General features: G+C 38.1%; 1 protein-coding gene across 2 annotated transcripts in view; it reads left to right on the plus strand.

The window, feature by feature from the left end:
• The window catches only part of edil3a (EGF-like repeats and discoidin I-like domains 3a), a 197,711-nt gene that overhangs the window by 95,056 nt on the left and 88,861 nt on the right, over window positions 1-13,794 (plus strand). For both annotated transcript variants that reach the window (XM_041788413.1, XM_041788414.1), the window contains exon 4: window positions 5,750-5,863. In XM_041788413.1, coding sequence (XP_041644347.1) covers window positions 5,750-5,863 — 114 coding nt within the window. The remainder of the gene's footprint in view (window positions 1-5,749; window positions 5,864-13,794) is intronic.

Raw genomic sequence — 13,794 nt, forward strand, 5'->3', positions numbered from 1 at the left:
CTGTGGAGCATCCTTAAAAGGACTCTCTATGGGGGTGGACGGCAGTTTACCTCAAAACAGCAGCTCTGGGAGGCAACTGTGGCATCCTTAAAGGAAATACATGCAGAAACTATACATGAACTTGCAAGTTCAATCGATGAGAGAGTTGTCAGGGTGATATCAAAGATGGGCCCCTGTGTTAATGTTTAACTTGACCTGTAGAGGTGTTTTTGATTTGGGAAAAATTATCTCCTAATGCAAAAAATGCAACAAATTTCTATTTTCAGTCCTTTTGAAACTACTGATTGTTTCAAAATTCTGTTTAGCATAATAATTTAGGACACTGTCAATCCATCCATCCATTTTCTATACAGCTTATCCCATTCAGGGTCGCGGTGGGGCTGGAGCCTATCCCAGCTTTCACTGTGCGAGAGGCAGGGTACATCCTGGACTGATCACCAGTCAATCACAGGGCTTTTAGGACTCTGTATTTTAAGTTATTTTGCAAAAAAAGTGCCATTGCCGTCATTGGTAATTTTGTCGAATAAAATCCAGATTACAATATATTTCTTGAGGAATGAAAAATCCTACTGGCTGCCAATCATATAGACTATTTAGGAAATAGTCAGTATACAAATAATAGCCTACATACTTTTTGTCACATATGTTGTGTTTTAAAGTTTTTTTCCTAATGATATTGTGTACTATTATTCACATTTTACCAATGGTAGAAAGAAGGTATGTGCCCACTGGCAACAACTGTTGCCACTCATTCAAGATTTTCTGGCCATGTGAGCAAAAAAAAAAAAATAGGAAATAACTGCAGAACATGTTCATATGGGACCAAATAAACATGATATTGTTATAAAATGGGTATATGTGCATAAAAAAATATGTGGACAAATTTGGCACAAATAGATTAAAACAACAACAACAACAACAACAAAAAGAACTTGACCCTCCCTGATTCCAATAACCACCAATAATAATGTCAGCATGCTTACTGACGAACTGTCTGTTTTTGGACTGCATATAAGATCAGAGGATCTTATTCAACTGTATCTCATCAAAGCACAGTCACAGTCGAGGCTGGTAAGACAAGAGCTAAATGGGAGGAAACTTGCTCCAGGCATTTTTCTTAATTTGATATGAAACATGACAGGTACTGGTATTATGTGTGGGGGAATATAATAATAACAGATTACAGTATTGTCTCTGTTTGAATATGACAACCAAACATGCTCACTTCCAACCCATTAAGGCTCTGAGATATTAGTCTTCTGACATGCACCAGCAAGGCAGAATTTAGATAATGAAAATCCTCACACCTTGAACTTCTTAGTCCATTTTCCCAGAATAACACATCATAATGGTGTTGGTTTTTATTGTTGGTGTAAGAACACATCCTTCTTCAGTTTCAAGGCCTTAGCCTTTTTACATACAGTGCACAATGCAGCTCTCCAGTCACCTTTCATAGGTTGATTCTTCATGATGCACACATCATAGGATCCACTTTATCACACCCAGTGGACTGTAGAGCGTGCTGATCCCTCCATGATGCTATGTAGGGGGTCGGGGATTGTGCACCAACTGTGCATCGCGTCTTTAATAGCTTTATTAAATAGCTCCAAAAATGTCTTGGGAAAACTGAAAAGATCTACACAAACAGCCACAGACCATCTGTCCAATGGCATAATGCAAAGAAGATATGGCGGCAGTCCTATTAATGAACATCCCATGTATGGGTCCTCACAGCTTAACATGTTTCACTGATATCCCACTGTAAAGTCAGTTAACCCTGTAGTATTGTGCCAATTATGAAACCTGCTCCTTTTGTTGTGCTTTGTAGGCTACAGCAGTAGATGCTACCTGGGAAATCACTCCTCCTCAGTTCTCCCAAGAATAATGCATTAAGCAGGTGCACAAGTTGAGTCAAATTGGATTCATTTTCTTTTTATGTTTCATTTCCAGGACATTTACCAAACCACTCATAAACATATTATGGTACAGTGCTGTGCAGAACTTTTAGGCATGTTTGGGCCAAAAACTGAGGCTGCATTAAGGCTTAGATGTGGTGAGTAGGCTGCATGAGGGCACCATCTGGCAGGCCTTTTTTGCATTTTTACCCATTTTGCCACATTCTAACCCCTTTTCATCATTTTTGCTACTTTAAAAATCCCATTTACTACCTTTTTTATCCAATTTTTGCTTTTATAACCTCTTGTTGGCATTTTTAAGCCACTTTTTCTGCCTGTTTTTGCATCTTTTGACCCCTTTTTGCCACTCTTAAGCAATATCTGGCACTTTTTCAACCCTTTCCACCACTTTTTCTGCCTGTCTTTGCCACTATGATTATTCCAGTTTTGCCACTTTCCATCTGTTGTCTCTCTTAACCCATTTTTTTGCTACTTTTAACCAAATTTTAATCACTTATAATGCCACTTTTTTCCAATTGTAAACACATTTTACTCTGTTACAGCATGTTTGCCCCTTAAACCCATTTTTGCTACTTTATGCCTTTTTTGGGCCTCTGTTATGTGATTTTTGCCACTTTTAACCTATGCTCATAACTTAAAAAAAAAGAGTTAATAGTTTAAAGAAAGCTATTTACAACAGCATAAATTGATTAAAAAATGTTACTTTGATTAGTTGTTATTCAGGTAAATTAAGTATGGATGTTATAGCTTAACATAAAAATGGACCATGATTTTGCTGACCTTCATGGGCCCCCATTTGGCTGGACCCCAGAAAGTTCTCCCTTTAATCCCCCCTTATGGGCAGCCTTGCATTTAGATATCTGGCCCGTGTTAATATTCATACTTGCTTACTGAAAATAAAAAAGATGAGAGTTTCAGGTCTAAATGTGACACTTTGTGTGTGGTTTTTGAAATGTTTTTTATGGCCTAATTTTCTCCAAAAACTTAACTTTAAAATCACTTGCAGGTTTTGGGTTGAAGCACATAAAATGTCTTCTCTTTGATTCTTACTGCACACTTTTCTTCATTTAATAAAGTTTTCCGCTCTGCTTCAGATTGAATACACTGCTGTTTCCAGTCAGACCATTATGTGTGAATCAATGACTGTAATCCCCAGAAAAATGATGCATTTTAATGTAAGTGCCAAGTCACAATAGGTGATGAAGTTAAAATCTCAGAGATGTAGCATCATGACAGGCTTATTTTAATCATGTTTCACTGTCTTAAAATGTCTAAATCTTCAGCCTGGATGCTTATTCAAGAGGCTAAAACATACTTTGAGTCACAGATGACTCATAATGTTTGAGAGGATAAAAGGTAATTTAGCAGCCATGGGCAACTGAATAACTGAAAATAAGTTCCATTATTTTGAAAGTTCTTCTTGTCCTCACTCTCTTCATGAACTTTTTCTGCAATATTTTGAAGTAAATGCAATCAAAAATTGTTCTGTAACAAACTAACTTGAGGAATTGTCTGCATTTTTTTTCTAACCGTCAAAATGTATCAATCAGTGCAAAGCTATTAAGCTTTTTAGAGAGTGATTAAACCAAGCCATTTAAAACAAATTATTTCTCATTTATTTGGAAACGGCTGAAGTGAAAGGTACACTTTGTTCCATCTTGTGTGGTTAAGGACTACCTGTAATAGTTGGTACAGTCTGTAGTGGATGAATCATTAGACAAGAAGTGGCAACACACCCCCTTCAAGTCAGTATTTAGTAGATGCACCTTTGGCTGCAATCACAGCACTGAGTCTGTGTGGATAGGTCTCAATCAGACTTGCATGTCAGGACACTGTAAATTTACTCCATTCTTATTTGCAAAACTGCTCAGGCTCAGTCATAAATCTTCCCCCAGACTGCGGTCCCTTGCAGACTGAACAAGCTTGTTCTGCTTGATTTTCTTTTATTTTGCTACATTCATTTTACCCTCTACCTTTACAAGCCTTCCAGGAGAAGCATCCCCATGCTGACAAGAATCCCAATGGCATGATGCTGCCACCAACGTGCTCCACAGTGGGGGATGGTGTGTTTGTGGTGATATGCATTATTTAGTGTCCACAAACCATGACTCCTTGTCTGATCTCTATGGCCAAAAAGCACCATTTTGGTCACATCAGACCAAAGAACATGGAGTCTACTACATGCCTTTTTGTGAACTCTAATTGAGATTTAATCTGAGTTTTCTTTCTTTTTGACACTCTCCCATAAAAGTATTCAATGTCTCCCCCATCTCCACTGCTTCCTTCAGAGTAGTCATAGGTGTATTGGTGGCCTCCCTCACTAGTCCCCTTCTTGCACGGTCACTCAGTTCATGAGGACTGCCTGATCTAGGCAGATTTACATGTGCCATTTCTTGATTATAGATCTAACTGAACTCCAGGGAATGTTCAGTGTTTGGGATTTTTTTTTTTACCCATGCTCTGACTTATTCTTTTCAATATCCTTTTATCTGAGTTGCTTGAAGTGTTATTTTGTCTTCATGGTGTAATGGTAGCCAGGAATACTGATAACTAACCAGTGACTGGACCTTCCAGACACAGATGTCTTTGTACTACAGTCACTTCAGACACATTGACTGCACTCAGGTAATCTCTATTTAATAAATTGGACGACTACTTTTTATAGTATAATATTTTTTATAGACACTTCAGATACAAATATAGTCACATCCCTAGTTGATATGATCTAATTAACCTGGAGGTTGATAAACATACAAGTCTTCTTAACCTGTAAGATCATTGTACTTGATAAATTTATACGAAAAGAGGTTGTATGTGAATCAATAATTGCATTATAGCAAGATAGTTGCTATAAAAACCAAACATTCAGAAATAGGGTGATCAATGAATTGTCCTCATCACTGTTAGTTCTACCAAGATTTTAAAACATCGGATGATTACATAGGGTTTTGTTGTACCAGTCTTTAAGAGCAACATTTAAACTTGGCTCAGGCTCAACACTCTCCTCATTGATGACTTGGGCATCTCTATCGCCCATGAGCTACTTAGGCACAGTTTAGGGTCTGTGCAGACGCAGACACCACCACACGCTAAACTCAGGTTATTGAATGGTGCTTCTCCTGAATAATTCAATATATAACTTTCAAAGCTGACTTTCTGCTCATTGGGACTCAAAGTTTCTGATTGATTGATGAATATTTTTGTGTTGCTATTTTTTAAAACTATTTCTCTGGCACACAACTGCAGGATTTCCTTTTCGAACTGGATCAAAACGTGTATTTTTAATTTTCCTGTTTTTATCATTTGGCATACTTTTGTGTAAATTTTCTAGTTGAAATCACTTTGGCAGACACACTATGGCAAATGTGAACATCATAACTTAAATAGTATGTAGTTTTTGTTGTCCAGCCTCTGTAGTTATGTGTTATAAAACAATGTTCCTTCATTTTTTTTGCATTGCTTTAAAAAAGTAAAGTAGCCTCATAAGCGTTAGAATATGACAGTACATGGAGCGCACATTGAAGGTCTGCTGAAAAGTCTAAAAATAAAACATATTGCAAAGGAAGTAAATAGGTTAATTGTTGTTAACATTTCACAACTCACAGCTTGTGTGGAAGAATCAAATGTCTCGTGGGTCTCTTGTTTGATTTATTAGTTTCAAGAAACCAGTGTCTTTTTGAGAGTGTCTGTGGGCAGAATCCAGAAACACACAGAGAGAATTCAATAGAAGCTCTCTACCAATGCATTCTAATGAGGATGAGGTCTTTCTAATTGCCTACATGTCTGCTCCAAATAAATGAATGTACCCTTTTTGTGTGTCTTGGCTCTTTCAGATATTAATGAATGCGAAAGGGACCCATGCAAGAATGGAGGCATTTGCACTGATCTGGTGGCCAACTATTCCTGTGACTGCCCAGGAGAATACATGGGAAGGAACTGTCAATACAGTAGGTGTTCATTTCTCTTATTAATATTTTGTTCTGTGAAACTCTTGCCTTTCAGTTTTATTATCATACCTTTTTTATTAGTTTCCAACTGGCAAAGGAATTAGTTCACCAAGCCAAGATTTAAAAGATTGCTAGTTATCCGGATAAAGACCACCTGACACGCTTCCAATGCCTCTCAAAGGTGTCCAAATGGCAGAACGCTGTCTCTATCCCAATACAGATGCCGTCCTACAGCCACTGGGATATAATACAAAATTTTATTAGCATGTTTATTTTGATGGTGCAGGGTTTCTGGCAGTCTACATTGGACAGTTTCTCACTTGCTGCTGCTGTTAAGCTGATGTCAAAACCTGATGTTGAATTGGCTCTAGATACCTACAATGAATTAACTTTTAGGGATGCATGATGTTGGATTTTTGCTGTATCCAGTGGCGATATCTAAATCTGGTTCAGATCTTTAGTCCTTAAAACCCACTAGTGTTTAGTAATGAACAATGAAACAAAGTCTAGTCAATGAAATACACTGCTGATACTAGTAATCAACTTCCAACCAATATCATGCTGATAATATCATGCATCCCCGAGACCTAACTTTGAATTGAAGCTAGATCACAACGTTGGGCTGATGTCAAATTCTGACATTAAGCTGATGCTAGACTCTGATATTGGGTTGACATAAAATCCTTACTTTGAGCTCACATCAATTCCAGATGTTGAGCTGACATAAAAATCTACGCTGGACTTCAACTGATCCTGATGTTGAGCTGTCAAAACTTGATGTTGACTTGATGTTGGATCCTGAAATTGTGCTCTTGTCAAAACTTGCCATTGGACTGGCTTGAGATAGATAGATAGATAGATAGATAGATAGATAGATAGATAGATAGATAGATAGATAGATAGATAGATAGATAGACAGAGAGAGAGAAAACTAAAATGTTGGGACATTCTTAACATAGTAAAGTACAAATGTAGATAATAGAAAGTCATCATATCCAGCTACAATTATTAAATTACAAGAATCTCACAAAAGATGTCAACCATTCCGTTACTTTTTATACTGTCTATACATTTTAGAGTCTTAATGCATTGATTCAGTTCATTAAGGAAACCAGGAAAGTTAAGGTTAAGTTTACGTATTCTGAATTTGTGAAAATGGAATTTCCCATTCCCATAACATAAAGCAGACAAAACCCTTGCAGATTTGTTTTTCATGCAGAATAGAGGTAACCTGACACACCAGATGGATTTTTTTTCACACATCCATGTGGTAAACTACTCATAGACAGTGTTTGGGAAAAGGGCAAAGCCTTAAAAAAAAAACCTCAGGAAACGATTGGATGAATGTTTTGTCTGTCACATCTTTACGGGCAATCAGAGCAACGAAACAAACTGAACCCCAAACTGAGGTCCACCACTACTGACAAGATAACTCCATAGAGAGCTGCATAACACGAATCATGGCTGTACTAGGGACTATGCTGACTGTAGACATGTCAGTACACAACTTTTGTCGTTTTTTAAAAGAAAACAATTCACTGCTGTTCTTTTTTCTTCTTTAAATGAAGAAATGTTGTTGAGTTCTGATAAAACTGACGCTGTAGCAGCATCCACGCTAAGCTCTTCCGCTTCTTGAACTGGCCTCATGTCACTGCTTACTTACACCACGACTCTGCCGCGCTCGAAAGTACTGCCCCTTGATGCTGATTGGTCCTGTCAATTTTTAACCGGGCCCAAACTGTTCAGATGAGAGCTTTGCAAGATGAATTCACCAGTAAGAAACAGGGAAACAGGAGAATCCATCTGCTTTGCAAGGTTAGAATAGAAGAGTGATGAGATAACATCTAAAACCCCCTGTCGGAGCCTACAGGTGGATGCTGGGGTGGAGGAGGGTTAATCATGAGAGCACAGTGCCGATCTAGGACAAAGCAGGCAATTTCAGAACAGAAGAAGAGACCGGAAATCTTGCAGCTTAAGTAAACCAGTGAACTAGGAGGATTTGAGTCTTGTGATTTGATTAAGATGCATGTCGGGTGTGAACCACTGGCTCGAGATGGTGCATGAACTGACTAGCAGGCTTTGCTTCATTTTTATTTTAAATTCAACTAATTTTAAAGAAAATTTTATAAAGAACATACCTCTTTAAATTTCTCTTTGTTGAATTTTTGAAAACATCCTGCAATCCACACTCAGTATCTTGTAAGCCCCTCAGGGATCCTGACTCCAACTTTAGGAACCACTAGACTGACTACTTTTTTTTTTCTTTTTTTTTTTCTTAAAGATTTATTTTTGGGCTTTTTATGTCTTTATAGATAGAGGAGGAAAGTGGACAGAATTGGAAATAGGAATGAGAGAGATGGGGTGAGACATGCTGGAAACGGCAACAGGCTGGATTCAAACCCAGGCCAACTGCATACGTGGGCCACCTTAAAACACTTGGCCATCTGTGCCCTGACTAGACTGACCAGACTAATCATTGAGAGCTTTAAGATGCAAAATGCAAAACTTTTGCATGGTCCATTTATTGAAACAAAACTTCATTTTATTAGTGTGCTAGAAATTATGTTTGTTTGTATTTATGTAATGTTTATTTATTTATCAACATTTGTTTCAAAGCAGTTTATAAATCCAGTGTTTAGTTCCATCAGAAGTGACTTCTTTATGAACAAGCTGTAGATCTCAAAGCTGCCTGGTATGTTTATTATGCCATTGAAGGGATTTTGTGGGCTCGGTCCAGGGATGTTTTAGGATTAATGTATCAGTGGACTCAGAGCCCTAAGCAAACCTCTGCACTGCTTCTAACAGATTGATTCATCAGATTCTGTCTTACTGTAGGTGCAGCACAGTTGTTCAGGAGAAATGCTGAACAATTCTCCATTGAGACAAGGTTTGCTGTCATTGTTTTGCAAAGTAAATAACAGAAGGCAAGGAGGAGTGAAGAGGCACAGCCGTACTTATTTGGTGGGTGTAGAGAGTGGAAATATTGAGGAAAAAGATTTTAATCTTGCTCACTGAACATATGTGAAGCTCCATTATTTGTGTAATGATGCTAATTTCTATTTCCCCATATCATCTCGATGTTTGTGAAGCAAATTATACAACCATTTATTCTGCTTCATTTATTTACAATAATGCAGCACACTCCAAGTTGTGAGGATTTTTATGATACACCACTCTTCTAACAAAATAAAACCATTTGGGAAAGTGCTGACTCTCAGTCTGAATGTGTTGGTGTTTACATAAGCTGAACTATGTAGAAATGGTATCCCATTTATACAAATCCCCAAAGGTGAAAAGGCCAACAAGTCAAACATTTTTCTCTCAGCATAGATGTAAACACCCCAAACAGCCCTAAAGCACTAAAGTCAGCAATATAACCCTGCTATTTATATATTTATTTATTTTCCCATTTCAAATCTTACACAACAGAACATGCTGCAGTCCCAACACTTTTAGACTGAACTGAATGTTTTCTGAAAAAGAGCTTTATGTTAGAAAACAAAACAGCCAGAGTGAAGAGTTTGGATTTGAATTGTAAAATGATCTACTGCATCAAAAATTGTATCATGAAAAAATGTTAAGCTTAATGAAAGAATTTGTTACTCTTCCAACTAATCTGTCTTGTCTTGTCTTGAATGCTACAGCAAGATGAATGAAAAATAGCAGGTAACTGGGTGTAAATGTTCAAACAGTATCCACAGTAAAAGTGACAGCTTACATACTGCTTTGTCTCTGTTGCTTTAAGAGAGGTTGCCATAAAAGTGATTAACCTCTGAGTATAATACTCCCTGCTGCAACAGTGTCCCTGAATGTGCTGATGCAAGCATGATTTGCAAGCACATACATTTGAAAAATGCCATAATAACAAATTTAATGGAATTAAATACATTTTCAAAAACTTTTTGTGAGGCAACAGTCAATGAAAGTAAATAAATGAACACAACAAATCTTGGCTTTCTTAGTTTGCCTTAGAGTGTCATAACCAGTGGTTTAAAAGTCAAGGTTCTGTAAAACAAATTGTCAGTGCTCTTCAGAATAAAATGTTAAGAATTTATTTTCTTTTTATGATCATGGCAGCAAGTACGAAATATTCCTTTGTGCTGAAAAGAATAGCAGCAGTGATGGCTGCCGTGAAACCATCACAATAAACTTTTCACATTTTTCAAAGTTAGCCAAACTGCCAAATATTCAATACAAGCTCTGACAGCAAAGAGAAGTGCAATGTCCAGTTTTCAAATATAAAATGTGTTATATTCTGTGGTCTAAATTACACTTTGTTTTTCAGCTGACTTTACTTACACTTTGATATTCATTATATGGACAAAAGTATTTGGCAACACTTGTTAAGCGTTTCAATCAGACCTGTTGCCACAGGTGTTTAAAATCAAGCACTTTGCCATGCATCCAACTGCAAACATGTGTGATACAAAATGGGTCGTTCTGAGCTCAGAGACATCAAGCATGGTACTGTGATGGATGCCATCTTTGCAGTAAGACAGTTCTGGAAATTTCATCCCTGTTCGATATCCCACAGTCAACTGGAAGTGATATTATTAGAAAGTGGAAGAGTTTAGGAGCAACAACATCTCAGTCTCAAACTGCTACCGGTGTAATGGTGTAATGGTCAGGCTCAGTGTTTGGACCAGTGGTGATGGTAAAATCTTCATTTGCTATGAATCTCATAATGATCCTGAAGCAGCAGAGGTTGTGACAATGTGCAAATATTAAAGGTCTTTTTAGGGGACCTACTGCAAGATGTTCTTACATGGCTTTATTTGTGAAACCAAGTGGTTATACTTAGGTAGATGGGCCACTTATAAAGTATACCTATTTCTACAGACACCAGTACACCACTGATTACAAGGGCCCTTTAAAGGTCAAGACATTTAAACGCCATTTTTGGTCTAGCTTTATTTGTATTAAACATGTATACAGTTGTTTTCCCTTATATGTGTCTTCTTTTACTCATGCCATCTTAATATGTATGCCACCTTCATGCATAACTGCACATATGCAGACTGTATGCTCTCACGAGAAATACAAACAGGTGTATTTTCTTCATTCTCATTTGTCACAGGTGGAATCACTGCTGTATGTCCGATGCTCATGTCGTGCATTTATTATCATTTTCCTCTTCTCTTCTCTCCACCACATGCTCATTAGTATTGGTGTGCTGGCATTAATTTCAACGGGGCTCTAATTTGTTTAGGCTGTAGGTAGGGCTTGTGGGAGATGGATTCAGCTGTCACATCATGGTTGCGGTGGTGTTAGTGATGTGTGCTGTCGCGAGGCTGATGTATGCTCAGAGGCCAGCAGGCCAAGGCCCGGGGGCCGGCTGGCTCCGCTGCTCTGACGGACGGCTGGCAGGCAGCTCGTTAAGAGTGGCCCATCATCGCCGCGAGGTGAGAGAGAGACCACGACTCTGCAACAGTGTCTTGCCACAACATCCACATAGAATATACAAGAGAGCTGCCCGAGAGGTACATCTAGACAAATATGGTGCTGTGTTGATGCAACGTTGCACCTCTGCCATCACATAAGGTGATAACAAGGTAAACATCCCACCTTACTTTCAGGTGTTTTAACAAGTGTTGCAACATGGGGCTTGTACTTGAGAGGAACAGCATCCCTAACACATTCAGTGAAAGATCATGAAAAAAATGCTTCTGTTCTTCTATGTCAATTTATTTTGATCAGGAAATAAACCTTCAACTATTAATAAACACTTTTAAGACACCAAGTAAAGGCAAATCCTCCTCATCATGTGATGTTTCATGAGGGGTAATTACAATATGTAAATCATGTTCTGCCATCTGTGAGTCCTGGTTTTCTAATATCATAAGTGAGCTGTACAGAGATAGAGAACTTGGTTAATATACTAACTCCTTAAAGATGGTTAAAATTGTCATTTTAAGCTTTTCAGCAGCAGGACACATGCTACAGACCCTTTGCTTAACCTCTGCCTAGAACGGCCACATAACCAACTTTAAAGGTCACATTTTTCACTTTTTTAAGACAAGTTTATATTGGTCTCAGAGGTCCCTAAAAAATGCCTGTGAAGTTTGTTGCTGAAAAACACTCTGGTATTGGACTTTTGCATGTCTAAAAAACCTTCTGTTTCAACCCTGGTTAGAACGAGCTGTTGCTGTGTCTGTGGCTTTAAATGTTGATAAGCTGTCTGAATCCGCCCCTGACTCCACCCCTCTCAAGAAATGGATGTGGCTTAACAGATGTGGCTCTCATGATCCTCCTCTCAGCTGCCAGCTGAGAGGAAGATCAGAGGAGGAGGGTTGGCCCTCCCAAATTTCTTCCAAGTGGGGAAGGCCAGCCAAACCTGAAGGTGGTTTAAGTCCCCACATGACATCATGAGGGGTAAATCTGAGAACAGCTTGTTTCAGTACACATTATCTGAAAGGGGAAGGGGGGGGGGTAGATTTTTATGATTCTTAGGGGGATTGTGGACATGCCAGGGTTACATATTTTTGTTAGAAAAGCCTGAAAAAGTGTATTTTGCTTAATATGTGACATTTAAACCTTTCAGCAGTCAGACACAAGCTACAGACCCTTTGCCAAATCTATCCCTAGAACAGCCAAATTACCAACTTTAAATAAGCACAGAAGGCCTGTCTCGCTTTCAGCAGAAGCAATTTTGCTGAAGGGGTGAGCTTACAGGACCTGCAAAAATTACAGCTGATACTGGAAATGTTTTAAAGATTTTTTTCTTTTTTATTGTCTCATTCTGGTTGGACAGAGTCAGCGCTAGAACAAATTAGATGGGAGGACATGGCAACTGTGGAGGAGTACAAACTGCCATTCATAGCTCTATGATATCCATTCATATGTTTGCCATTGACAACAGACAACATTAAACCTTTTATAAAATCATTAAACCCAAATGGTCAAGTCATTTCATCATATTTTTACCTTTAAAATAGCTGGCATGTTGGAGAGCAGTCACTGAGCAGTGTGGTCAGATGTGTGGTACTCAGGCACAATGTGCTGGATTTTCCTGTCTCCTTCACTTTGTTATGATTGTTTCTGTATGCTGAAAAAACCTCTTTATCGACGTCGTATGTCTGTTTCAATCACAGGCGATCCTGTAAGACCTGTAATATGCTTCACAGCATTTACATCAAGAAAAGTGTTACTTTTGGGATTCAGTGCAACAGCTCTGGCCAGCTGTGAGTTGCGCTAGTTTAATCTGAAATCCCCCTCTCAGATAGCATCAGTGGTGCTGCCTTTAAAGTTCTGCAGAGTGTGATGGGGGCACACTGACTCATATAATAATAATAATAATAATAATAATAATAATAATAATATAATATATAATATAATATAATTAACTTTATATTGCACTTTAAAAACAAGGGTTTACAAAGTGCTTTTACATGCAGAAAAACAAAGCAGCAGAACCCTAAAAGAGTTAAAGACATTTAACATGAGACCACTCAAGGTAAGAGAACCTAAACAAGGTCAAAACCCAGACTACGTGTTCAGCCCAAACAACATTGTTACTCAGACAATAATAGAACTAAAAATCCAAGGAAGTCATAAGAGCTTAGATATCCCATGACAAGACTTCATTAGAACAAGACATCCTGAGATATCACTAGACATCATAAGAACCCATGAGTACCGAGCCAACACAGGAACCCATCCACAAAAAACCTGAGACCAAGGGGACTGAAAGTTTAAAAGGCAAATGAAAGAGAAGCAGTAAGAACTACAAACATTAAGAGAGGTAAAATTGTAAAAGAAAAATGAATGTAAAAGAATAAGCCTGAGAAAGGAAAACGCTAAAATGATACAAGCATGAAGAGGGTGAAAGCAAAAACCAGTAAGAACTGCCTAAATAAAACTCAGGATCATGGATATAGGAAATCAAAACAATTACAGGAGTAAGATATATCAGAACACAAATAAGAAGAGTA

This window comes from Cheilinus undulatus, linkage group 5 (genome assembly GCF_018320785.1).
Source record: "Cheilinus undulatus linkage group 5, ASM1832078v1, whole genome shotgun sequence".
In the NCBI taxonomy this organism is placed as follows: Eukaryota; Metazoa; Chordata; class Actinopteri; order Labriformes; family Labridae; genus Cheilinus; species Cheilinus undulatus.